The sequence below is a fragment of the Pomacea canaliculata genome, linkage group LG8 (genome assembly GCF_003073045.1).
Source record: "Pomacea canaliculata isolate SZHN2017 linkage group LG8, ASM307304v1, whole genome shotgun sequence".
Taxonomy (NCBI): domain Eukaryota; kingdom Metazoa; phylum Mollusca; class Gastropoda; order Architaenioglossa; family Ampullariidae; genus Pomacea; species Pomacea canaliculata.
This window is the reverse complement of record NC_037597.1, coordinates 16,649,018-16,676,733: the sequence shown is the minus strand read 5'-3', so window position 1 is coordinate 16,676,733 and position 27,716 is coordinate 16,649,018. Positions and strand designations below refer to the sequence as shown.

The 27,716-nt window shown below is 39.0% G+C and overlaps 2 protein-coding genes across 3 annotated transcripts; both read left to right on the top strand.

Moving 5' to 3' along the window:
• The first annotated feature begins 1,808 nt into the window (after positions 1-1,808).
• Positions 1,809-12,226, top strand: LOC112570320 (solute carrier family 46 member 3-like). Of its 2 annotated transcripts, XM_025248705.1 has the most exons (5): positions 1,809-3,183; positions 4,933-5,016; positions 5,266-5,422; positions 5,981-6,167; positions 6,700-12,226. In XM_025248705.1, exons 1-4 carry the CDS (start codon positions 1,965-1,967, stop codon positions 6,162-6,164), a joined length of 1,644 nt encoding a protein of 547 aa, XP_025104490.1. In that variant the 5' UTR covers positions 1,809-1,964; the 3' UTR covers positions 6,165-6,167; positions 6,700-12,226. The 2 variants fall into 2 exon arrangements, with proteins under 2 accessions (XP_025104490.1, XP_025104489.1); XM_025248704.1 differs by having other exon boundaries at positions 1,810-3,183; positions 5,981-12,226.
• Positions 12,227-24,475: 12,249 nt separating this feature from the next.
• LOC112570393 (probable G-protein coupled receptor 139) lies at positions 24,476-25,970 on the top strand. Its single transcript, XM_025248810.1, has one exon. The coding sequence runs from the start codon at positions 24,476-24,478 to the stop codon at positions 25,529-25,531; it is 1,056 nt and encodes a 351-aa protein (XP_025104595.1). The 3' UTR covers positions 25,532-25,970.
• Positions 25,971-27,716: the final 1,746 nt, after the last annotated feature.

The following is a 27,716-nucleotide window of genomic DNA, read 5'->3' as shown; positions in this document are numbered from 1 at the left end:
GAGGGTTGGAACTCGATCCCATTTCGTTTATTTTATGGGAAAAATAGTTTTAAATACGAGTTTGTTTTTGTTTTTTTTAAACATGCGAAATGTCCGTGAAACGGATAAACTCGATCGTATATGTAGGCACAAATACTGTACACGGACTTTGACACTGAATGCTTATGTTAAAAATCGATGTACAGTGATACCTCGGTTCTCGAACGCCTTGACTTTCGACCAAATCGGTATTCGACCAGGAAATTCGAGAAAATTTTGTCTTGGAATCCGAACAAATATTTGGAACTCGAACATCCGAACGTCCGAGATGAGCCGAGTTGAGTCGAATGGCGTTCATTCGGCCCAGCGCGCCTTAATTGCTTGCGTCATCAGTGACAATAACCATCCCCCTTCCCTCCTCCCTCCACATTCATTCCCTCCTGCCATAAAGTTTGGTACAGGTACAGTAAATGAAACACAATTTACTGTACTGTACTGTACAGTACATTTTTTTGTTTTTTGTTTTAATAAATACACTTTTATTTCTTATTTCTTGTTGAGACTCGTGTTTTTCTACATATTATATACAAATTAGGCCAGTAAATAGGCATTTTCTGGGGCTTGGAACGAATTAATCCAGTTTCCATTATTTCCTTTGGGTTTCATTGCTTCGGTTCTCGAACAATTTGGTTCTCGACCGTCCTCCCGGAACGAATTATGTTCGAGAACCGAGGTATCACTGTATATATCAATAGAAAACCTGTTCATCATTTTCTCTAATTACATGATTACAGTTTTATGTTAACTTTTTAAAGTGTTTGTCGATCGGTGGTGCATGTAGGAATCTGCGCTGTGCTGATGGGAAGCCGGCCAATGCCAGCTGGATTAATATGTATCTGTCAATTACGCACAGCCGTAAAGGTGGATATATAATATATAGATACACACAGATACTGATTTGCACGGACCCCAACCGGTACACGTGTTGGTTGGATCCGTACTCAGTTTTTGTGAGGAAAGTACAGTATAGATGCACGATTGTAGAAGCTGTACATCTCACTCGGCTTTTCTCTCATAGACAGCTGCATCCCCTATTAGTCACGTTTGATGAATTAGCCCTTTACGGGTGAGGTACGGATCAGGCGTATGTGTTTATTTTCACCATTTGCGGGAAATTCGCGGGATATGTAATTGGGATTGGGAAGAGGGGATCAGTGGTAAATGCAGACGACGACATTCCCAATTAAGCAGATTTTTTTTTTCTTTTTGGTGGAGGAGATTGGGAGATGTGGGCGCAGTAGACCACTCCAAAGCCGATGAGATCAGCACTCAAAGATATCCTCCTGTCGTGGTGTTGGTTCAGCACGTCAGTATATATATATACATTGCCGTTGGGTTGGTCGATACATGGCTTTGACGAAGAGGCTTTATTTAACACTCAGCGAATTGCCCACTTATCTGGTAGTCCGTCCTGCGAAGTTCATCACGTCTGCTGGAAATTGTGAATGTTCGCAGATGTGTCATATAACGAAACTAGACTTGTTTAGGCAGGAAATTAAAATAAAATTCATGGACATCGAATGTGCATCTTACACAAGGGACGCAACTAATTCTTGCATCAGTGTTACCTCAGTCTGATTATTTCTCTTAGACCGCATTTTGAATGCAAGAGCATGCTAAAATAATCAGAGCATTTGTGATCCTTTAGTCTGTTGGAACCTATAAAATTCCTGTAATAAAGTTTGTGATGAAAAAAAAAAATTATTCATCTTTGCGTTTTGTCTTAAGACAGTGGTTATGGCCCGTAGTATTATCTTCCGTAGTTCACAAGAGTTATCGAACGTCAATAAAACGGAAATTGCGCGACTGTTGGCTTATCGGGGTGAGGGACAGTCGCCTTCCTCAAGCCGCAGAAGCGCTTTTTACGTTTATGACTCACCGGATGTCCTTTGGTTGTTTATTTGATTCGCAGCGGTCCAGTAAACATGTCGGCTGCACTTACTGAAAGAAGTAAGGTCCGGGACGGCAACATGTCTAATCCTGACCAGGCTTCAGGAATGAGCACCACCTGGAAGTGGAAAGTGTTTTCTCATGTTTACAAAATAATAGACAACGTCAAAGGATACTTCGTTGAGGTAGCTTTATTTTTCTTTTTTCTTGCACGTCATATGACTCTGCCACTGTTTCAAGAGTATGTTCAGACTCAGATCTACAGCCAACATGGACTTGATTTTATGAGTCTCACACAGTCCGCGGCCAACGATAGCGGTAGGGGTGAGCAGTGGAACAGTGCCCATCACGAAAGTGTGCTAGTGGTACTCGGACTTCAAATAGCAGAGGGGCTTCCAGCCATCATCACAGTTATCATACTGGGAGCTTTGAGTGACCGTACTGGCCGACATCGTATTATGTTATGGCTTCCTGCTTTAGGGAGCTCCATCTACTGTTTCATCTACATTCTCATTCAGTACACTGGATGGAATGTAGATGGATTGTTTTTGGCCTCTGCTTTCCGGGGACTGAGCGGAAGCATGACAGCATTTTTGGCAGGGTCATCCTTCTATGCCATCAACAGCGTCAAGCCTTGTCAGCGGTCATCTAGACTAGCCATACAAGAGTTTTTGAATGGTGGCGCATATGCAGTTGGGAATCTGATGGTTGGCTTCTGGGTGAAGGATGCAGGATTTCTTCGACCATTTTGGTTTGCATTTATCTGCAGTCTCATATCCCTGCTTATCTCCTTCTTTCTTATTGAAGAAACAGTGTCTAGCACATCTGAGCTGCAGCGAAATGCCCGAAGAAGTAGGAACACTGGCAATTTTTTCAAGGACATGTTCCAGCCAATGCTTAAATACTTCAAGTGCAGTCATAGCTCAGCGCTCATGAAGATCTGGCTTGCAATCTTAGCGTTTCAAACCTATGCTTTTGTGCACATTGGGCAGGAGAACACTCTGGTTTTGTATCTGACTGGACAGCCATACCTCTACTCTTGGAGAAACTCTGTGACTGGTGCTGCTCCATGGGTGAAGATTGGACTCCTTTTGTCTGTTATTATGGCAGTTGCTGCCATAGCTACTGCACTCTGCACACCCATTTTCCAGCGCTTCCTGTCGGATACCAGCATTGTCTTTATTGGTCTAGCATCCAAGGCTGTTGGAACTGTCTGGCTTGCCATCGTACATAATGAAACGCTAGTCTTTTTCAGTAAGTATATACTTTATTAATGTACCAGTCTTACTAAAATAATATGAAGACATTCCTTATACAATACAACTTTATTGATCTCCTGGGCGAATTCAAGATAGTGCTTGTACTAGGAATAATATATACATATACATGCTATAAAAGATAATTTAAGTGTACATGTTGAAATAGTCTCTCACACACACGCACGCACATTCCCAACAACAGCAGATGATGAATAATAGACAAATATAAAAGAGGATCCAAGTAACAAGGACTGAGAGTATCATGATTTTGCAAAAGGAAGACGTGTTGGGAAGTAGCAATAAGCGTAAAAGGGGGGAAGGGCGTGAAAAAGGATGAGTGTTGTGGGAACTGTTGTTAGGAGTTATGCTCAAGGAAGAGGTGCATTTTCAGTGCACATTTAAAGGAATTAATAATGGGTAGGTGAGGATATTGAAAGGGAGAGAGTTTCATTGTTTCGCTGCACAGCAACTAAAAATACTGTTACCATATGTTGTTGTTCTGGTGACAGGAAAAGTAAGGAGACTGAACAACTCCTGACTGTCACATTGTCAGGAAATGCAAAACCTCATAGTTCAGTAAATTGATCACTGTTAACAAACTTTTCTCCTCATTAAAGAGTTTTTTCCACTGCTCAAAGATAGACTTGTATTCCTATGTCTAGTTAGCGTGACAGCTCTCGTGCTTCATAATTATTTCTTGCTATATTGGGCTATAACTTCAGTTGATAAACAGTTTGTGTCTGTATGTTCATCATTGAGGTTTACTTTCTGCTGTTTTTGTGACCATAGGAATCATGCAGACTTTTATTCTTTAACAATTCTTTGTTGCCAGGAGCTGCCATTACTGTTCAGCTTCAGCATTCTGTACATACGGAAATCACATTACCTCTCACTGGAGTATTTTGCTAGCATGCAGTTTTTTTAATTATAACTGACTTTGTTGCACAGGGCAGTTACTCTGGTTTCATTGTTATCTTTCTTCAGCTCCTTCGTTCTTGTTCCCTCATCTAACTTCTGTGAAAGCTGATGAATAGTTGAATGCCTTGACACTATTATATCCGTGGATTTGCATTGCTTCTGTTCTGATGACTTGTGATCTCATTTTTTTGTGAACCTGTGGTTCTATGACTGCACTTATTGTGTGGTCAGGAATATTTGCAGCCTGGCTTACAATTTTTCAAATGATTTCTGCATGCTGGAGCAACCTTTTGCTAGATATTCATACTATCTGGCATTCTGTAGACAACTGTTACATGTTACATTGCCTGTCACATTGCCTGTGTCCCTGTCCTCGTCTGTGTTGTCTTTTTTTTCTTTTTTTTTTGTGCCGTGAGTCTGTCCATAGCACTGGAATATGGCGTTATATAAATTCACTGTTATTATTTATCCAGACACACTCCCTCCTTCTCTCTCTTTACTCCACTACTGTAGCAAACTTTTATTTTCCTCTTGTCTGAAGTTAACACCTACAAATCATGTTATTTCTAGTAGGAAATTTAAGATTTATAATTATGTAATTAAAGTCTCTGCATTTTTTTTTAATAGAAAATGCTTTTTACCTGTTCTAGTACGAACATGCTTGGACAGTCCTGCAAGAAATACCGAAGAAGCTTTTATTTAAAAATAGTGATTTTAATTACCTTTGTGTAACAAAGGGATAGGGCATCATGCTGAAAATCAGTGTCCTTAAGGAAGTCGAACTTCTGTAATTTTTAAAAGCAATTTTTTTGTTTTGCCATGACAGGTATCCTTCTCCTAGCATTTCAACTCCTACCCTTTCCGATGTTGAGGGCCACAGTTTCAAGAGGGATCTGCCCATCCCAGCAAGGTTAGTTAGCTACAAAGTTCAGCAAAGAATGTTTGATTATATAATGAACAAATGAAGAGAGGAAGTCATAGAAGAAATGTTAGCAAGTTTTAATTATGATTATGAAATGGGAGGGAATGCTGTATATTTATAACACGAGATATCACTACCATTTTTGATATTGTGGCGATAATTTATTCATTTTGTGATGCTTTTGAGTGTGTATATGAAGTAGACAACGTCTCTTGATTCAGTTATTTGAATGTGCAGGTTCCTTGTTTGCCATGATGCACTGTGGTGAAAGCATCACCTATTTCCTAGCGCCGTTTGTCTTCTCTGCTATATATGCTTCTACATTCCACATATATGGAGGGCTGGTCTTCATCGTGGCTTTCCTTCTTTTGCTTGTACCTGGAGCATTTACACTGTAAGTCTCCTACCTGCCTGATACCCCACTCCCCTACCCCTTTCCATTGAGCTTTAGCATTGTGTGATTTGGGTATAAATTGAAGTACCTCTCATCTATAAGATTCAAGGGCTGTTTAGACCCTTAGTTTTTTTTATTTTTTAAAGGCCTATGATTTACATGTATTGGCATTTTTATTGACTAGATTTTAAAGTGTTTCTTCTCGGAAGAAGTGTGTTTTCAGTGCACGTTTAAAGGATTCAGTAGTGTGTAGGTGGCGGAAATGGAAAGGGAGAGAGTTCCGTTGTTTTGCTGCACAATAACCAAAAATCCTATGACCATACAAATAAAATTTCTGAGTATTGGAAACTAGTCCAGTAAGGTAGAAAAAAGAGAGACTTCTTGTTATCGTCAACAATACTCCACAAATGAGTCGTTGTAAATTTATTTTTAAATGTCTACAAATTTTGAGATTTATTTTTGATTTTTCAGATGTTTCATGATTATTTTCTGCAGTTGCACATGCAGTTGTGTGCATTTGATGATGATGTTTTTGTAAAGATAATGTGATGTTTACAGGGGCTTGAGGTGTATGGATCGCAATGGGCCTATAGATTATGAACCAATGGAAGGAAGCTGTGAGCCTGCTGAACTACCGAGCTCCCAAGCTTCAACGGCCGACCAATCAGATACGGCCATGCTGCCTAGGGAACCAATCAGTTTCATAGAACTCAGTGACAGCCACACAGATGCTACAGCCTAAATTGTGAGCAAGAGAGAGGAGGAGGATGCTTATGAAGATAAGAGCCAAACTGCAACTTAGCCTGTCATAATATCTGTGATGTTTCAATATTTTCAAACATTGACAACATGTCAGTGTTGTGTCATTATTGCTTGCCATTGTTTATTTTTTACCAAAGTTTATCTCAAAGAGATATAAAAACTAACAAAAAATGTAAAATCTGTGCAATGTGTTAACACATATTAAGTCCTATGAGTGTTTCTTGTCATTACCGTTGTTGCTTTTTAAAAATGAAATGTATACCCTGTATATTTAATATATATGTGTTGATTTGTCAGTACCAGACTTCATTCCAAAGGTCACTCTTGTCAGAGTCTCGCAATTTTGTTTTATAAACATTTGCTTTTGCTTTTGCATATAAAGAATTGTTTTAATTTTTAAAGAGTGACCATTTCTACATTTGTGTGTGCTGTTAGTGCATGTAAGATGATTAGAAAATGGTACAAGATTTGCAGTTCTGTTATATTTCAGTCATACATTTGCTGTTTATTTGCAGAAAGAAGAAAGCGCTTCAAATTAATGTGTAAATATGCTCAACTCATGAAAGGAGGAGGGTTTTGAATTAAAGCATTTTTTAAAATCCTCAAATTAAATCTTTATTCTGTGCCTCACTGTTCAGTCCAGATACATCAGTTGAAGGCTTTTTTTTTTTAATCATCTTGTGGGATTTTTCCTGCAAAACCAGATTTATTCGCCACAATTGGCACAGGTTGAAAAATGATCCTTTTTGTAAAAAAAAAAAATATATAATAGACTATGCGCATAGAAGTATTCCAGCATGCATTTGATGTTCTCTGGGGAACTTTCTTTAAGTATATTCCTCACTTGTGTCCTTGTCATCATTAAAAGTTGGGGGATTCATTTATTTGACAGAAATGTTTCCACTAGTCATTGATGCCTTGCTTCACTTTTTCAGTGTACATCACTTGTGAAGAGGCACCAGTCAGAATGTGCACATTTTATTTTTTAAAATGGCCACTGAAAAAAAACTGCATGCTTACAGTTTTTTAACCTGTCAATATATAATGTGAAATAAACTCTTCTTTGTATGGTTTTTAACTGCCCTTAAGACATGATTAAACTGTTTTATTCAAGATCAGTCAAAAGATTACTACTACACCTCTTCATATCAAAGATTAGGTGAGAAAAGTTTGAGTGAAAAATCTTTGCTAGGAAAAATTGATTCTTCTTTTATTTCATTTGATGGCAGTTTTGCTGTAGATAGATTATTGCCAGCACAAAAGTTTTCACAATGCTGTGATGCATTGAAATAAAAAACAACAGAACATTTGAATAAAAGATTAGTGTGTGTGTGTGTGCAAACATGTGAACATTCTTTAGTAACATAATATGATATTTTTTTGTGAGAATGATTCCTTCACCAATTTGTTGTTTTTATCTGCTATATCACTGTAGATACTGGTTTCAAATTTGGAAGGTGTATTCCTGAAAGTTAAAGCCCTAATCTTGTGCTTAAGTGGTGCTGTGTATTTGGCTCTTTAAGATCTGTTGTGTTCTTGTACATTTTATCAGATCTTTCCAGTTTTATATTCGTTGCCTTTTCTTTGTATAAAGATTTGAATCAGTAATGTTTTTGATGACAGATAAACAGTACGTTTGACAGATCATTATAACTGAATGCTACTATTACCTGCAATTATAACCTGTAGATATGATCTGTCATGTTGTGGCTAATAGAATACTTAAATAAGTCAGCATTTTCACTGTGTCATTTCTGTGTTATTCATACAGTGTTCAACTATGAACACAGACCCATGACCATAGCAAAAGCAGTTGCTGTTGCATAAGATAAGGCACTCACCCACCCATCGATCTTGTTGGCTTAGCACATGCCATTAGAATGCACCCTTTCCTGCTTTCAAACCATCTTTCTGTTTTATCAGTACTTGATCCTCACATTCATATATTTTGACCTGGTTTCACATTTCATTCACTGCTATTCAGTGAAGATTGCAGTATATGCAGCATAAGCTTTATGACACTGTGACAAAATGTTCAGCTCCTAAAATGGGTCACAAGTCGTAAATATTCTTTAGTATTCTTGTTTTTGCTGTGTAATTGAGTGGTGGCGGTATGTAAACTTCCTCCCACACATTCTAAAAGTTACAGGAACAGCGCCAGCAGAAATATCACGACCTTTACTCTCTACAGCTGGACTCCAACTTCCTCATGTTCAGCTTATCGTCATTGCAACTAGGACATCTCTCTCCATTTGTCTTGTCTCAGCTCTTCCCTTATATATGTCTTGGGAGCAGTTATCCTTTTCACGCACTCAAATGCACAAAACATACAAAAAACAACACACAGGAAGCCAGAATTATCATATGTATCTTACAACCGTTATTCATCCATTGATGTAGTTTCAGGTTCAACAAAGCAAAAATAAAGATGTAGTATGTCCGACAGCATGTGAGACGTGAACTTTTGTTACAGAGTCATATCCTTTTAAGTGATGCTGTGTAGATGGTTGAAGGCGTGCATATATCATTGTACTTATATTTTTTACACCTCACTGTTTCTTTAAGTCTTTTTTGAAATTAGTCAGATTTACTGTGAGCTGCTGAAGATCGGTCTCACTGGAATATTTTGCTATTTAAAAAATCGTCAAAAATAAGGTTTTTTTTTTATAAATATCTTATAGCTGTTATTTTTTGTTCTAGTTCAAATTTTATTTTTCAGAAGGCAAGGGTTGGGACCAAGCAGAAAACACGTGTGAGGTAGCAATATTATTGGGAATCGTGTATTGCATACCATCTTTTAGAAATGAATGCACATGTTAGGCAAGAAACGTAGTTCTTTTTTTAATTTGATTATGGCTTATAAAGGGCAAATGCTTTATTTTTCAATCAATACATGAGAAAGAATAATGTAGGGGCATTTTACTACTGGAGAATTTTTTTTTACCTTTTTTTCTTTTATCTAATCGCTAGCATGGCATAATACTTGATCAACTTTTTCATCTAATCAGTATATTAATTATTCTCAATCATACTGCTACCTTACACATGACCAACTGTCTTATATCATTTTTTGATAGGATTTATTCAGTTAGTTTGTACTATCCTTCCCTTGTCTTGCATTATTTTCCATTCATTTCATGAAGTTAGATATATATAGATATAACATTATCTTTTAACCTTTCCTTCATTTGAGTGTGAGGTGTTAGAGACTACACTTTCAACTTTATGTTAAGGTGTGGCCTATCTCCTCTTCCTCACTGCCTTACCTTTCCCAACCCTTTGGGGAGACAGATACCAGTTTCCAGCATCTGGGTCGACTGGGGGGAGTTCACTGTGTAATGTGAGCATCAAATCAGAGCTCCTTTGTGTGTTGGTGCCATTGCCCTTACTATTAGGCTACCTGCTTCTCTAATATATATATACTTGGTCACATTGTTTTAGGTGTGCATTGACTGTTTTGGCTCTGAGATATTTCTCTTTGTGTTAATTTTTTTTTTTTCTTTTTGATTAACAAATTGAAGTTTTGTATGCATAATTTATTTTCTTTACTGATAGTCTTGTTGCAGCCTAATGCTCCTCGAGGAGTGACAAAGACTAAACTGATACTCTACTTGCAGGATACAAACACTTTGTTTTCTGTATGATAAGCAATCTTTGCTAGTTAAACAATCGTTTGTTCGCATTTGAAAGGGTTTTTCTTGTTTTTTAGATAGCTCATTGCAGAAAATCTTAGTTGTTTATATCAGGCAAACACCATGCAATGCTAATAAAAGCAACCAGATCACCCCATTACCCTTACTTAGTCCAAAATCACCGTGAGGAATTGGAGAGATTATGACTATAACAATGAATGGATGATGCCAAGAATTTGTAATTATCTGTTTTTGATTTGACTTCTTAGTGTAAAATATTTGTAATATTATAATTAATAATGGAAAACATTCTACAGTAATGCTGTAAGTGATAAGTTCTTTTCAGCAAACAGTTGAAATGAATATGTAAACGCCTGTCTGGTCTCAGCAGACCTGGTTCCAGTCTGTGGTTCACGTCTGGGTATGTTCTGTAAGAAGCAGAAATAGGAAACAATTTACTTTTCATTTTGTACAAAAAAACCTATTTTTGTGAAGGGTTGTGGATAGTGATGACAGATCAGGTGATATAAAATGCTATTTATACTTATATTCTTTCTCTTCTAATTTTATTGTTGGTTTATATTTTGGCAAGGAGGGTCAAGCCTGTTTTTCTTGTAATATTTGCAGCTTTTTTAGATTGTGACTTTTGCAAATTATTACTTCCTTGTTTTGCCTGTCATCTGGGGTTGACAGACTGCATTGTCAGTCTGCATGATGATGGAAGATGTGCCAGATTGTCACTATGAGCTTAGCACTGACATTTATTCCAGCTGTCCATCAGTGCCATTAGGATAGTCCCTGAAGTGTCAGATTGGCTACTGTGATTGTTAGGATCAGAGGCAGTGTGGAAAAGGCTATGCAGTCTGTCACTGCCAGTGAGGATCTGTCTTGTGTTGTGAACTGCAGGGATATGCATCAGGCCTGTGTGTTTGACTTACAGCTGGAGAAGTGCTTATCTATCATTGTACGTGAACCTGTGCAGATGAGGTCATTTGTGCAGACTCCACAACTCCTGACCATTCACAGTTAGGGAATGCATAATGAAATCTTTTTTTTTTGGTTTATGAATCTTCCTTTGAATTATTTCTGTTTCACTCATTGTCTGTTCACTTATCGATAGAAAAGCTGAATATTTAACCCCAAAAACTTTGAAATGCAGCACGAGTCAGCAGGGTTTTAGTTCTGTCAGGCTAAGTGATTAAAATAATATCAGAGTACCGTTCACTGAATTTCAGTTACATGGGAGTATTTCTAGTATGTAATTTCGATACTGTGAGATTGTTTTGATATGACATGCACTTTTTACAAACAGATTAAGAACTGTGTGAACTGTATAATATTACATACTTGTGTATTTGGAGTAAATTTTATCAGCATTTGTGCTATTGTTGCTAGTGAAAAGAAAAGTTTCTGAAATAAAAAGGCATTTTACCACTGGCATACAGTGTATCGGATTTGTTATCCCCTTGAAAGGATCTCTTGTTTAAATTCTCTGGACCCTACCAATACAAAGCAGTAAAGTAGAAAAAGTGGACCACCATGTTTATTAAATAATTTCCTTGTTATGTAGTCTTCCCCATTTTTTAAAACAAGGATTTTTTTTTACCACAGACATGCTTCCATAAAAAAATATATGTCCATCTGGACAAGTTCCAGGACTGTCACTAAGATGGTGAAAGAAAATGTTATTTACAAACTCAGAACCACAGAAAAAAAGTGTTCATGAGAGATAAGAAGCCTCAAAATGTGTTGGTATTTTGTAAGGAACATATTTGCCTATTGATGCATTCTTTTTCATGCTGATTCTTTTGAGTCATGTTCTTTATAATAACCAGAATCAAAATAGAAAATGTTCTGCATTCTTATGCATTTTTTTTTTCCTTTTTAGCTGTTAAATCTCAGTCTGAACAGTTAATTTAAATATGACATTACCTACATGTATTTTAATTCAAACTTGTCAGTATAAGAACTTGAGTGTATTGCTACTTTCCTATTCTGCTACTACAAAATAACATTTTCTTACTATGCTTTTATTATATAAGTTTTGTGTTTCTTCAATTTTTTATTGAACAAAGAAATCGCTTTGGGTGATGTGATGCAGGAAGATTTTTACAATAAAATGATACATCTCTGTCCCATGTCAAGTCTGTACTCTTCAGAAAACACATCAGGCAAGATTGCATTCTTTCTCTTTCCCCCTCCCCCATCCCTCTCTCTCAGACACACAGTCTTGATTGTGGTGGTCTTTCCAACTTTTTTCCCACATCCATGTTTCTTTATTTGTGTGTTGATATTAGAGGAACATGTGAAGAATTGTTGTTTCACCAGATGTTTATACTTAGCTGCGTGGGCTGCTTGTCTACCTTCTGTTTAGTTGCCAAACTGAAATCAAAAATTGTTAAACATGGTATTTGTTGTCTTTGGTGTGTTTTATGAATTCACGAAACAGTTACTGCGTTCAACGAAGGTAGATTGGAGAGCTAGTGATGAAAAATAAATACTGAACCTATTAAAAGCTTTGTAACTGGAATGAGTACACTTTAAACCCTCCAAGTAAGGATGATCTGTTGGAAGGCGCTGCGGTCATTTCAATTCCAGTAATTAAAGTTGTTGTAGTTGCATCGGCGAGTGCAAGGCTGCTATCGTGAGGTGTTCTGAAAACTCGTAGCTGGACCCGCAAATGCGAGGCTTCTAAAACCCTTGGAACCCTGGTCATCCAGACTGATTAAGGATCCTCGGTTACCCGGTTTGATGGTTCGCCGGAACACAAGGTCTAAGGTGGCTTGGCGTTATCGGCTACTTGGAAAACTTAACTGGATTGAACACTACAACGACCTATACAACTTCCCGCTGGACATGGACTCACAGTGTCCTCCACGGTAACCATACTACAGTCAGTGACCCCGCCGACTGCCCAGTCTTACGGTAAGAGGTCGAAATGGCCGGACAGTCTGATGGAAGGGAAATCGTCTGATCAAGTATGGCGGGAAAGAAACTGAAAGCCTTTACCATAGCCTCGAAAGATCTGAAAGAACAAAGAATGGACAAAGAAAAGCTTCAGCAAACGGCGCGAGAGCTACAAAACCATCAGCCCGAGCAGCCATGCACAAACTCATGTTGAAGGTGAACCAGAACAACCTCCGTTGCTGAGGACTTGCCGGGGGAAGAGCAAGCTGGCTTCAGAGCAGACAGGAGCACGTACAGTTGAACAAACCTTCAGCATCCTGATTGAAATACGTGCAGCACGGCAGAGGACTCTGCCACAATTTCATGGATTTCACAATTTTTTTTTTTAATCGAGCCTGGCACGAGAGGCTTGTGCATATTATGCGGACATTCAACACAGAAGAGGGTCTTGTTTGGAGTGTCAGCGTTGTACAGAGGCTCAAGGACCCTTCTGCAATTTGCATTTTGCAGACATTGACCTGATGGCGGGCACCTGCAGACCACAAACACACTGATAGATAGCGCCGAGATGGAGATGAACACTGACAAAAGCAAAGTGATGATCAACACCACCGGGCCTGGCACGGGGTACCACATGAGCGGAATGCAGCTTCACAGGTACACAGCTTCAAGTACCTTGTTGTCACCCTTTACGAAGATGGCAGCTGCGTGGCGGACACTCGTAAGAGGAGGACAACAGCGACAGCGGCGATGGCAACGCCAAACAGAATATCGACAGCAAAAGTATAATCTTTACCTCCAAATACAGGATGTGCAAGTTCTCAATGACAGTCCTCCAGGTGGCCGCCGAAGCAGCAGCGGAAGAAGTGGATGACGAAGGTGAGGGATGAGACCAACGCTCCATGCAAGACCACCGCCCGATACCTGCTAAAGTCTCGCACCATGGCAACCCCTGCGTCTCCCCCCGCAGCTTGCTTCAAAACGGGATGGTACGGGTTAAAGGATGAATGATTGATGATGATGTTGACGACGACGATGGTGATGATGATGATACAAGACAGTGGTGTACGGCATTTCCTCTTAACTCGTGAGAGCGAATAAAAATAACGAGTGTGAACGGTTGAATAAGAAGACTAAGTGGATGTCACTTGTAGTGAAAGAATTTATAAGGAATTATAAATCTTGGGAAATAATCGTTTTGTAGACACGCCATGCCCTAGTTCTGAATGAACAGCCTCATTTATTTACTTTTCTTTGATCACAGTCCATGATTTACCACTTAAAAAAGAAACATCTTTTCTGGTAATGCAGCTTCCTGCAATGTTTCTTTTTTTCTTTTGGCTCTTGTGAAAAGATTTTTGAGAAATTTAATGTTTGCACAATAATTTAACGAAAATAGTGTTGAAAAAACTACAGCTCTCAAATAAATAATTTAGAATGAGAAAAAATATTTCCTTGTTTACACTGTTGAAGCTGAGTCGTCACTGCGAGATCAATTTGACACTTTTCCAGAATATACACTTTAATGAGATTAATAACATACACGCGATAATTTGCATAACTCCTCTATTTTAGCCGACCGAAAGGATTATTTTTTGAAAGGTTTCCTCACGCGAGCGCGCGCGGGCACACACTCAAAATTAAAATTTAAAAAAAAAACCGCGTTGACGCACGCGCGCTCGTTCAGGCCAAATTTTTGTCGCCAGAAGCTGGTGACATACAGCGATCAGCACACCTGCTATTTGCTTTGCAGCTCCTTACTTGCCCAGCGTGCTAATCACGCACGTGAAGATTGTGTGAAGATGAATGTAGTCCAGGTAAGACTGTTTGCCTTCCTCAAGTGGTCATTGATGCGTCTGTGGGGGGCTTGGGTCGGTCCTTGATAAAACCCACTGCACCTGCTGCTCAGGGATGAGTCCTACATGACACAGTGAGAGGACAATAGACGGAAGGCATCTCCTTCCACGTGACCAGCAACTGTTTGCTCTTTGCACGAACCTTGGACCAGCTGCCGCCATCCAAGAAAAAAAAAAAAAAAAAACAAAACAAAAAAAAAACAAAACAAACAAAAAAAAAACCTACAGAGACTGGGGTGCTTTTCGAGAGTAAAGAAGATAAGAGGTGTTGTAGCATTTAATGTCTCTTTCCTGCGCTTCTTCTTTTCATGGCTACGAAAGCAGGTAAGAATGTCAGTGCCAGTGACATCCTCAACCTGGCAGTGACAGACACAGACAGTCACGGTGCTGAAGTAGAGGATGCGCTACAATCGCTCCTTTTCTACAAAGCTTCGGTTATGATGTGGAAGTGTTGCCCACCTGTCATCATCGTCCTCGGCACCTTCGGCAACGTGATGACCATTGTCATCATCAGGAGGATGAGCGAGGGCCAGTCGTCAAACACTATGTTCCTTTACTTCACAGCGCTGGCCGTGTCCGATCTCGTTATACTGTACGGTGGGCTGCTCCGGAAATGGGTTGAATATTACTTTGGTCAAGATTTTCGAGTGTTGCACCCTGCCTTCTGCAAGTTGCAGATGTTTGTGGTGTATTCTTGCGGAATGATATCTTCCTGGCTTTTAGTTTCCATGACAGCGCAGAGAGTTATGTCAATAGTGTGGCCTCACTACAGAAGTTTATCCTGTACACCCAGAAAGGTTGGAGCAGTCATAGCCATTATTGTCGTCTTAGCTGCCTCTATAAATTCTTTTATATTGTATCTTTATTCTGTAGTCCCTGGAGCTAATTCCACAGAGGTCTTTTGTAGCAGCGTTGACGACTCACATCTACAGTATTTTGATGAATACATATATCCCTACATCGACATGTTTGTGACGTCACTGATTCCATTCAGTATCCTAATCGTGGGTAACAGTGTGTTAGTGTGGAAGGTGATTCAGTCTGTACACGTGGCCCGTGTGATGACCGCCGGAGGTTGTGACCAGGTCAACAGTCGCCAGAAAAAGGCCTCGTCACTCACCATCACTCTCATCACCGTGTCGGTGGCCTTCTTGCTTTTAACAATGCCGATATGCTTGTACCTCATCGTCGACCCCTTCTTTCAGCAAGGAGATGCCCTGTCTGAGTCGGTGATGGACTTGGCGATGGCGGTTTGTAATTTACTTTGGTATACAAGCAGCGCTGTGAACTTTTACCTCTACATCCTCAGTGGCTCTCGGTTCAGAACAGAGTTCTTGAGTCTCTTCTGTCGACGACCAGTTTCTCACATGACGTCAGCAACGACAATTTACACAATGTCCATCTCAGAACAGGCCAGTAACACACATCAGGACGGCGAAGATTTAGAAATGAAAAGCGATTTTTAAAAAACGTCTTCACTCCACATGACATTTTTGAGCTTTAAAAATTTTACATTTATTATTATTTTAAAGAGTCCAGTATCTCCGTTTTTCACATCATCGTTTTGATTCGTTTGAGTAAAACATTTTTTATTTCAAGAACAATGGGTGTACATACACCTTCATCTTAGCACTTTTCTTGGTAAGACATCGCGTTACGACAACAATACTGGATATATATATATAGATATATATAATCCATTCACGGAATCGGCGGTAACACAGGATGAAAACCTTAAGATATCTGTGATATTATTCTATTTTACTTTAGTTTGGTTTGCAAAACTTGACTTCTAATGACTGCGTGTATCCATAACACAGATCAACTCTTACCTCTTACACTGTCTTTTAACCTATTGAAAACACCACGGATATATGTACTACTATTATGTAAGTATACCCCTTCATGAAGTCATCGTCTTCTCAGTCACGTGACCTGATTGTACTCGGTCCTAAAATGGTTCCGACAAAGGGTTGACCACGTGACAAAGACAAACTTTCAGGGTCTTCACTCACCGGAATCAATTGTCAAGAAAAGTTTGATGCAACTGTTGCAGCGAAACTCGAAAGAGGGCCTTGCAAAGTGCTTTGATATGATGTTTTGTAAAGGTAGATACAGGTGAGTTTGTGATGACTACATCTTAACTACTATCGGCTTCAACTTCGACTTGAAATTATTGCGATACATCCTTGATTTCAGCAGCTGGGGACTGTGTCCCAGTGTCTGTACAAAACGTGGAGCTAAGGATGCGCACATTGCCATGGATGACCAAGCAATAATAAAAACAGGTGAATGAGATATCTATTTTCTATCTAATGACATCACAGCAGCTGCCCCAGTAAACATTTGGCAGTTATATGCATCAACTCTCGTCCACAGAATTAATTCTGGAATTCATTCAAAGAAACTAACGGAAATATTGAAATCTTTTTGACGAATCTGGAGTAGAATTTTTATATGTCACTACTTCTACTTAATTTATGACGGACATGTCTATATACGAATGGGAGACTATAATGTTTATAAAAAGGAACATACACTGTTATATATCCTGGACTGGGGAAAGAAGACGGGGCAAAAACAAAAGAATACAGTAAGAGATGACCATACATTATTGTTGCTCATTTTGTTCCCTGTGCGACTTGCGAGGTTTATCTCATTTACCGTTTCTTCCTTCAAGATAAATGATCTTCTGCTTTATTACAACAGTAAAACAATAAGCACACACACACGCACACAGATTTAAGTTTTTGAAGTGAAGTATTTCGAAGTATTTTTAATACGGGTGCATCACAAATTCTCGAATTTAAATTTCTTTGTAGAAGATAGACTTGTGTCCTCAAAATTCGCGAAATGAATCGTTGGTATGAAAAGTTGTACTTGGTGAAAGATTGTCATTAAAATTATTTGTAAAGGGTACAACATGTTAATGCTTAGTATTTTGGGTACAGAATATTGGATAGACTGTAAGAGTGCTATAGTGGTGTTCTTAGAATCAGGTTGGCCTGTCTATATTTTGATGATCAGAAGGCTCAATCCTGACGGCGGGGGGGGGGGAATTGTTTTTTTACGCCGTGCCAGCAACTAAGGCTATATTACGGCAGGCAGCCAGCCCTGTAAACAGATGTCACGTGCAGAGAAAGAACAGCTTGCCCGAGACGAGAAATGAACTCTGGGCAGCCAACCTTCACTGTATTGGTGACAGGCGCTAACCGTTGCGCCATCGGACGGCTCAATCCTGACGGCACTGAAACAAAACCGTTTCAAAACCAAATTTATAACTTGCCCATTTTAGAAATCTGGAAATCAAGTTTTATAAATCACTATATATTTTTATATATCACTAGAGTACTTAGTACAGTCCGACTAAAGAGCTCACAACGACTGTAAAGCAAGTGGTTTACCATTTGACAACCTTTCTGGAAATGTAGGGATCTTCTCGACCCTTCTCACAACACCGCCATAATTTTATTTTTAAATGCTTCTCTGTCAACAAGGCCGTCGCAATATAAACAAATATAGTTGTCAAACCACATAGTCGGTGTATTTCTTGCAAATGTTCTGATAAATCCGTGTACTCCGTGCATCAGACCAACTCACTCGCTAGTATTGGGGATGTTTCGCTCCTACTGACCATTCGGACCCTGACCTTACTATCCTATGCTTGTACCTGAATGTTTAAATGGCGGCTAAAATTGGATTTTGCTGTTGGGGTGTCATTATATATGTTTGTGGTTATCAGTTTATGATTTATACCAACACGCCTCGCTCATCTGGTGTGATAATTAACGGGCCTGTTAACTGAGAAACTTTCACTCTGTGTGTGTTCGAAGAATTATAACTTTGAACGAGAGTGTTTCTGGGAAAGGAAAAGCCCAAGACAAAACCGTTATGTTTTCTTTCTTTGTTTGTATGAGCAAAAAAACACGCATTCTTGCCTGTATATGGTAGTGTCAAGTGTCAGATGTAGATAACTGTTGTAAATAAATAAAAAAATGTTATTTACAGTAAACACGAGATTACTTTGCCTTGCGGTTCAAGATGAATTCAGTGTTATCATCACTGAGATTCTTTTTCTTTTTAGTGTTGATTTTCTAATTCTTTGGTAAGTGCTTTTGATGAAATTCACTATTATTTACTTCAAAGCTGACACAACAAAGCAAAGATCGTAATAAGATATTATATTTGTTAAGCTTAAAGGAGATTTCGAAGAAAGCAGAGGCAAGTTAACCGAAACATCTTGTCTTGTTCTCTAATAAAAACAATTCCATACAGCCCTGCAGACAACCTAGGATGACAGCAGCTCAAGCCAGCATCAAAGACAATCTGAAAGACTTCAGCGGGCTAAAAGTAAAGAAAAAAATTGTTGAAGAGAACCAGGTTGACAGAACATAATTATTTGCCCATCATCAGTTTGTCGATCAATCCTCCGTGCGCCACTCAGAATACCTAGATAATTGATCTCTTACCTGAATATTTGTTCTTATTATATATTCCTTCTGCAATTATGTGCGATGCTCACGTTTGCAGACAAACTGTGAAACCGATCATCTCTGCTGCCTAAATAAATGGTATTCATCCCCACCCCCGACAGAACACATTCTCTAACTCTCATCATTCTCATCACTACCTTCCACATGCCAGTCCAGCGAATGTCCTTTGAAAGACTGACAGCCGGAGGACATGATCGCAAAGACTTACTTTGAAATAACAAGAATATTCTGTAGTATAAAAGTTGTTATTTACGGATGTTTGGTTTATGTATTTAATATTTTGAAGTTATGAAGATATGTCAGAGCTTTACAGTCATTCTAGCCTCTCCTTTCCTCTTGTTAGTAAGTTTGAAGGTACAGGAGGAGTTACCAACAAGTATGTTTTAATAGTCAGCTGACTAGCAAGATAAGTTGTTGTCACTCAATCCAGTAAAGATACAGATTTCCAGTTAAGAGTGTTCTTATTTACCAAAAGTTCCATGCGGCCTCTGCAGGTTGCGAGGTATAATTATCATTAACGGGAGCTGATAATAATGTCGTGCTTGTAATAAGACGAGAGAGCATTTACACTGCCACTAGTCCTCTCCGTGTTATTTTCTGTCATTAGTTCTCAGTTTTCTAGTTCACTCAAGCGTTAATTACACACATCTTGCCCCAGCCCAGAAAAAGAAGATGTTATACAAGTTAATTAAGGACTTCCACAAGCCCTATATTGTCATGTAAATGTCATATTTTCAACTCGTTGTGGTTTCTTCTTCATTTCTACAGAAACTTTATGCTCATTTTTAAAAAAAATTTTTTTTATTAAAGTTCCTGTGATATAAACACATTGTATCATATTACTTTTTCAGCAAATGAATGAAAGGGCAAGTAAAAAAAAGTTAAAGCAATAAATGAATTCTTTTACCTTAGTATGATTGGAGTATGTGTTCAACATTAATATATCAAGTGCAGAAGGCTCTATGGAATATGAAGGAAGCGACCAGCAGACTGGTCTGCCAAAGACGTTTAAGACAAAAAATTTAACGATGAGGAAAAGTAATGTTCTGAGAACAAAGTAGAGGTTCACGGGTAATTAGTCGTGTGCGTTGTTAACCGGGGTGTCAAGGGTCCCTTTGAAAGGTCAAGTCTAGTCTTCCGACCATCAACTTGTACAAGCAGGCAATGAAATGTAGTCTTTCTGCTTCGGGATTTTTGTAATTAGTGGCAAAGTTTATTAAATTATTAGCTAATTGCTAAATGCTGTTAACAACAAGTAATTACAGTTGTCTTCAGAAAACAACACGAATTGATCTCAACAAATGCAAGAAAGAAAATTGTAAACATTTTTTCACATTTTATAACAGTGAAAGTTTTCAGTGCGGCATATATGTTGGAGACACTAAAAGTTTTATTAGGTACGGGCAAGACAAGAATGTGTTTAAGAGTATCTCCCAAGGTCCCAGGTACTATAAAGTCTTCACACTAGCTATTGTGGAAGCCATAGGATCAGGTGTGTCTGACAGTCAAGGTCTGACTTGTTTAACTCAGCGTGAACTTTAGCTTTACGAACAAGAATTTTCCTTTTTCTCACGAGATGTGTAATTCTCCGACAATGTACTTTTTTCGTGCATTATACAGATGACAATATCACAGGGTTTTACGTGGAATGCAATGTCACTGTAGAAGAATAACATTGTAGAGAAATGCTCGTCAATCACATGGCAGAGAGATGGGAAACGATGGCGATTTTCAGTCGCTGCTCTTCTCTCAAGCGACTGAAGTAACATGGAAGTTCATCCCGCCTGTCATCATCGTGCTCGGAACCTTCGGCAACGTGATGACCATTGTCATCAATCGGCAAATGAGCGAGGGCCAGTCGTCAAACACTATATTCTTGTACTTCACAGCGCTGGCCGTGTCCGACCTCGTTATTCTGTATGTTGGGCTGCTCAGAAAGTGGGTTCATCATGTCTTTGGTGTCGATGTCATAGTGTTTCACGATGTTCTGTGCAAACTGCATTCACTTCTCATAAATGCATGCGGAATGATCTCGGCATGGCTTGTAGTTTCCATGACGACGCAGAGAGTAATATCGGTAGTGTGGTCTCACCATAAGAATGTGTCGTGTACACAAAGAAAAGTGTGGCTGGTCATCAATGTCATCGTTATCGTGTTCCTAGCTCTTAATAGCTACCGCCTTCATGGGATTGCCGTAAAGAATAAATTTAATTCAACAACAAAAGTTTGTGAAACTATGGATGATAATCAGATAAAGTATTTTGATTGGTACATATTTCCGTGGATAGATCTTGTTGTGACATCCCTTGTTCCATTCAGTGCCTTAATCTTTAGCAACAGTGTGTTAGTGTGGAAGGTGATTCAGTCTGTACACGTGGCCCGTGTGATGACCGCCGGAGGTTGTGACCAGGTCAACAGTCGCCAGAAAAAGGCCTCGTCACTCACCCTCACTCTCATCACCGTGTCCTTCGCTTTTCTCATCCTGACTGTACCTATCTGTGTGTATATCATTCTGGACCCTAATTTCGACACGGAGTCGAGCATGTCCTTGTCAAAACTACAGTTCACCTGGGCCGTGTGCAACTTGTCGTGGTACGCCAACAGCGCCGTCAACTTTTACCTGTACTGCTTAAGCGGAAGCAGGTTCAGAAGGGAGGTGAGGTGTATGATCTGCCGATGCTGTGCTAGAGTCGCCACTGTTTCAAAGAGCATTATTCCATTGCCGCAAACTGGTCGCATAAAACAATACAGCAATGAAACCGAAGACAAAGGAAGTGATTTTTGACGATTGGTCCTTTGATATAAATATTTGCGAGTACATTTCGTTTCCAAGAAAGCTAAAGAGGTAGGAGGTGAAGTGTAAGGAGACTTATTGTCATGTCAGGGTTTATTATCGTCTGCAGACATTGCTCGATGACAAGCTTTTACTGTCCTGTGGCCTTGTAAATACACGATCTTTCGGAAGCCGAGATATTGTATACGAAACTAAACGGTTAACCATTCGCCGCCATTTTAGATGACGTGTCACACGGAGACACTGGCCTCCAATCTACTTGTTCCCAGTTCGGTAAAGAAGTGTACTTTCTTACATTTATTACCTAAATTTTGACATAGAGGCATTGGTTGAGGTTTAGGTGCTTAACGAGTCAGCATCAGAGAGGAGCGGGAGAGAGAGAAAGGTGGATGGAGGGGACAAAGGGTCTGAAGTCTGCAGCGCGAAATCTTTGCGATCTTAGAGACAACATTTGGAAAATATATATGTACAACTGCTTTGGGTATACGTGTGTTAAAGTCATTCTTTTTCGCGATTCAGGTTTAAAAGCATTTTGCAGAATCACAAAGGTTTTAATCCATGGACACAAGTGTTCCTTAGGAAAGAGAGCAAGGTTGTACCTGTAGCTATACATGGGAGGCTTTGTCGAGAGGAGTGGAGTTAGATGTACCACGTGACCAACATTTCACATTGACCTCTGGTGCCCTTAAAGCTCTTCTTCACCGGACTAACATGAACAAACAACTGACCGAATTTGACAAAATATTTACCTGACCGTCATGTCAAGTATTTGTCTTGTGAAAAAGAACCTGGACTTTGCACTAAAAGTCAAAATGAGTTGTTAGATATGCTCACATCCTACCTCAGACTATGATAAATATTTCAGGAACGTTCAGTTTGTGATAGAGAAAAGACCTCCTCCCCAAAAAAAGAAATGAGGACTTCACAGAATATATTTAATGTAAATCGTGAAATAGTCGTTAAAAATATAAAGATTTTTTTGTACCACTGTCACACAAATTTTAATTATTTACAGTTTTCTTACTAAACACAATAATACACTTTAATGTTATGTTTTATAGCTTACGCATAATTAACACCTAAACAAACAGAAAATCTGTGCTTTTGCAAGATCATTGATCCAAAAATTAACCAAAAGGATTACATTTAGGTGAGTTACATTACCCATAATTTATTGTGATTTCATGAGTTCTAGGAAATATATTATTAACGCCTAAATAGGCAATATGTATTGTGGTAAGACGAATTATGTAACATTTGGCCTGTGCGATGTAATCCGAGATAGTCTTTCTACTCATAAAAAAGCAGGACTGTAGAATAACAGTTGTATCGTAGTATTGTACAATAACAGTTGTAACTCAGTACTGTACCTTTCCTTCAAACCTATTGTTCATTGGTTCATTTTATGAAAATATTTTTCACTCCTCTGCCACTTTTTCCTTAGAATAGGAAAATATATGTGAAGGTGAGATGCAGTGCAAAGTACTAAGCCTTAACAGAAAGGTTAGGTCTGTAGACAAACCTTCAAGTACATTTTTGTTATAGTTTGAATATCTTTTCGATGTTATATTTCAAATATATTCAGAGCTATCGTTGTGAATGTATAAATGAACGAATACTGGCAGACAGAGTTGACTGAGGGCTGAAGTTTAAAAAAATAATTTTGCTCTTACATTTATCTCTAGCTAATTATTTCTTCCTTTTCGTTTCAGTTTTTTTAGTTGTTAGTTTGTTTTTTTGCCCATGTCTTAGATGATTTTATCTGATTGTCAAATTAGCATGACCTTTCATTCGGCTGGACAAATAAGTATTGTATATTTTTCATGTTGGGTTGTAGACCGATCTGCAAAATGTCTTGTTTGATGACAAGTTTCTTGTACAAACTTGTAGAAACAACCTTGTGTTGAGATTAATTTTAACCAAATAAACGCAGAGCAAGCAAGCAACATTTTCTTCATGTTTTGAAGATGGAGAGAAAGCAAACCAGTTATGTACAAAGCGTATTAATTCCTGTTAATTTTGGATTGCAAAGTGCAAGCGGTTATCTCGCAGCCCCTCTCTGTAATAACGACACACACATATATACACACACGCACGCACATGCACACACGCACGCACGCAGGAAAAATAGAAAACTAGAATATACTCAGGCAAGTCCACCAAAAGGAAAATATATACGAATTTGTGTGTTTACTTCATCGATGAGTCTTGTAAGAAATTTGAACACAGGGCGATGAATTCTCGGTGCCGTTTGTCTATAAGAGTTGTCTCTCTAGTGTCTGCTTGGTTAACATGCACGACCTTTGTCTTCACAGGTACTGTGTCTTGTACACGACAAGTGAAAAGTTAGGACTAAATATCTGTTGTGGTCACAAGTTACAAGCTACAAGACTTTGTTGCTCTCGCTAATCAACAAAGAAGCTGATTTTTACACAGAAGATCACACGTACAAGACGCTTGCTCAAAGACAAAGAGTCTGTCTCAGTTTATTCTTTCTCTCAATCACTTATCGTTTTTTTGCAAAATTTAGTGAATTATCTTAGAGACTGCAAAACATAGGATGAAGTCAAGTGCAATCGTTAATAACGGTTGCTAATTCTCCACAGATAATGAGTGTTGAAAACAGTACAGAGGCAGATTCTGAAGGAGCAGATTTCGAATCGTTGCTGTTTTCTCAAGCGACTGAAATAACATGGAAGTTCATCCCGCCTGTCATCATCGTGCTCGGCACCTTCGGCAACGTGATGACCATCGTGATGATGAGGCGAATGAGCGAGGGCCAGTCGTCACACACTATGTCCTTGTACTTCACAGCGCTGGCCGTGTCCGACCTGACGATTCTGTATGTTGGGCTGCTCCATAAATGGCTTCTGAACGGTTTTGACATCAACGTTTTACTCTTTCACGACGCACTCTGCAAGCTGCAGTTCTTTCTCATTAACACGTTTGGAACAATTTCAGCATGGCTTCTAGTTTCCATGACGACGCAGAGAGTTTTTTCAGTTGCATGGCCTTACTGGAAGAATGTGTCCTGTCCCGTTAATAGGTTTGTTCTCAATCTGATCATAATTATAATTGTACCTATAGGTGTTAACAGCTACAGGCTGTATGCATATAGTGTGCTAACCAGGCCTAACTCTTTAGAAATTATCTGTGGAGTTATGGTGAACAAGGCTTTAGTATACTTCGACTGGTACGTGTATCCCTACATCGACTTGACAATAGCCTCACTGTTGCCATTTGGTATCCTGATGATTGGTAACAGTGTGTTAGTGTGGAAGGTGATTCAGTCTGTACACGTGGCCCGTGTGATGACCGCCGGAGGTTGTGACCAGGTCAACAGTCGCCAGAAAAAGGCCTCGTCACTCACCCTCACTCTCATCACCGTGTCGCTGGCCTTTCTTCTACTGACAGCCCCAGTCTGTGTTTGTATCGCACTGAATCCCTTCATCGAGACAACGGGAAGCCAGGCATCGCCAAAGACGAAGTTTGCTTGGGTGGTATGTGACCTGTCCTGGTACATCAACAGCGCCATCAACTTTTACTTATATTGCTTAAGCGGCACAAAGTTTAAAAATGAGTTGAGACGTTTAGTTTGCACACAATGTCATTTAGATAAAATAATGATAAGTCATGTCGTTACTCACTCGATGCCGCCCGGTTAGACACAAAAAGGTAAAAAAAAAAAAAAAAAAAAGGACGAGTCAATAAACGTATGCGACCTACATGCATTTATTTTGAATCGGTGTATGGGAGCATACTAAGCCTGCCATACTCCTGTGGAGCATATTGCGGTACCCAAATTTTATGCAAGCGCACACAACTCCTCTCGGTTATAAAATTTATGGATTCGTGACTCCGACAGGTTGCCATGGTTTCATGTCTTAACCGATTACACTTGCTGAAGTAAAAGTTCTTTCAATGGACGTCAAAGAAAGGCAGGATCTCATTTTCATTTCTCCTAAATGTTACACTCGCTTTTGTGGCAGAAGAATGACTTTGACTGTTAAAATGTGATTATTTAATCTGTTTTGTCCCCGTTTCTCCAGCACATTGGCAACGTTCAGATTGAGGCTTTATTAGGTAATACAGAAATATTCAGCTTTCAACCACTCTGTAAGCAATAAAAATAACCGATAACTGATAAAAACAAATCCAGTAAATGGCGTCAGGGTGCGGCAGAAAGAAACCATCGTCTCGACACAAAGTGATAAATAAAATATTTAATAACTAGCATTTGTCTGCCCTTTAGAATTGCGAACCCTTCTTTGCAGGCTATAAATAGATCGTGGGTTTACAACAGGTAGTCACATTTCTTGAGATATCAGCTCCTTGCATTACTTACAAATCAATTTTATTACACAATAATTTTTCTGACGACTTCAAACTGCAGTTATCGTACTTGAAGTGTCACGTGACCGCCAGGCGAGAGGTCGATGTGTTTTGTGTCAAAGGTCGCTCATTACATGGCGCAGGCCACGAAACACAAAAAACAAGACATGGAGGATAATTAAAGAAGATAAAAATGTTATAAATACACTGTAGTCTGAAGAATGACATCGCTGTCCTCTATCCGCAGCAAGATAACAGTGAGGCAACACCAACTCTGTTGATATCATCCGTGTGCTGCGGGAGAGCACTCTGACGTACACCGGCATCCATGTCCATTCTTGCCTCCCTTTGTATCAGACTCGCATTATTACCTACTGCACTATTATCCTTCACCTGAGTACTACATACATTAGTAGTATACACAAACTGATGGTCAAAATGTGTGGAGTCGCGAATGACTACAGAGAGGGAAAACATTATTCTTCCTCTTGTCCACCCACATATTATTTGTTTCTTTCTGCATTCGGTGTAAACAGTTTTTTCTTTTATATTTTGTACTGAGTAACGACGAAAGTGTTTAACTGGAATGGTTTACTGTCACTCAGCGATAATTTGCAATAATGAGATTACTATCACGGGGGACAATTTCCAATAATGATCTTTTCTATCACAGCGATAATTTTGAATGATGATTGTACTCAGGGACAATTTCTAATAACTATGGCTAATATCAATTAGAGACAATGTCCAACCTGTAGACTAAAATATAATGTTTGAAGTTAATATTCGTCGACGAAAAATTAAATGACGTGTTGCTATTTTTAGGACTGGTCTTTCATAAACTATGAACACAACTCCATCTCTTGTTTAATGATTAGAAAGTCTTAACATTTATAATTCTTAATATTCTTAATTAATATTAATATTCTTAATATTCTTAATATTTAAGATTTATGATTCTTAATATTTTTAATCTGCAATAGCTATTGATGGCGCAACGGCTAGCGCTGTTAGCGCCTGTCACCAATACAGTGAAGGTTGGCTGCCCTGAGTTCATTTCTCGTCTCGGGCATGCTGTTCTTTCTCTGCACGTGACATCTGTTTACAGGGCTGGCTGCCCTCCGCCAAGGACGGTCCCAAGCCCGGCTGAAAAAGGAGTAGGGTTGGGCGTGGGGCCAGCACCCCCACCCCGTAAAAACAAATCCTTGCTACCAAAACATCGACAACAGTTAAGGCTGTAGTCGATGGCCTATGCCCCAGGAGGGGCGAAGGGCAAAAAAAAAAAAAAAAAAAAAAAAAAAAAAAAAAAATAGCTATTGATGGTAGCGCCGTCTGATTTTTAACCAGACAGTTTAGAATTAATTTACATTTTTCTTCTAAATGATTTTAATGTGTGTAGTCATCTCCATCCTAACCCATTTATACCGGAGGTTGAAAAATTTTAACTTTGTGCATGAAATTCATGTATGTGACCTGTAGAAGTTGATCATGAACAGTTTTAATTTAATCAAAATATCA

Coding starts and splice junctions, on each gene's coding strand:
- LOC112570320 (XM_025248705.1), top strand. CDS start 1,965: ATGTCGGCTGCACTTACTGAAAGAAGTAAGGTCCGGGACGGCAACATG. Junction 5,017..5,265: donor GATCTGCCCATCCCAGCAAG/GTTAGTTAGCTA, acceptor TTGAATGTGCAG/GTTCCTTGTTTGCCATGATG. Junction 5,423..5,980: donor GTACCTGGAGCATTTACACT/GTAAGTCTCCTA, acceptor TGATGTTTACAG/GGGCTTGAGGTGTATGGATC.
- LOC112570393 (XM_025248810.1), top strand. CDS start 24,476: ATGAGTGTTGAAAACAGTACAGAGGCAGATTCTGAAGGAGCAGATTTC.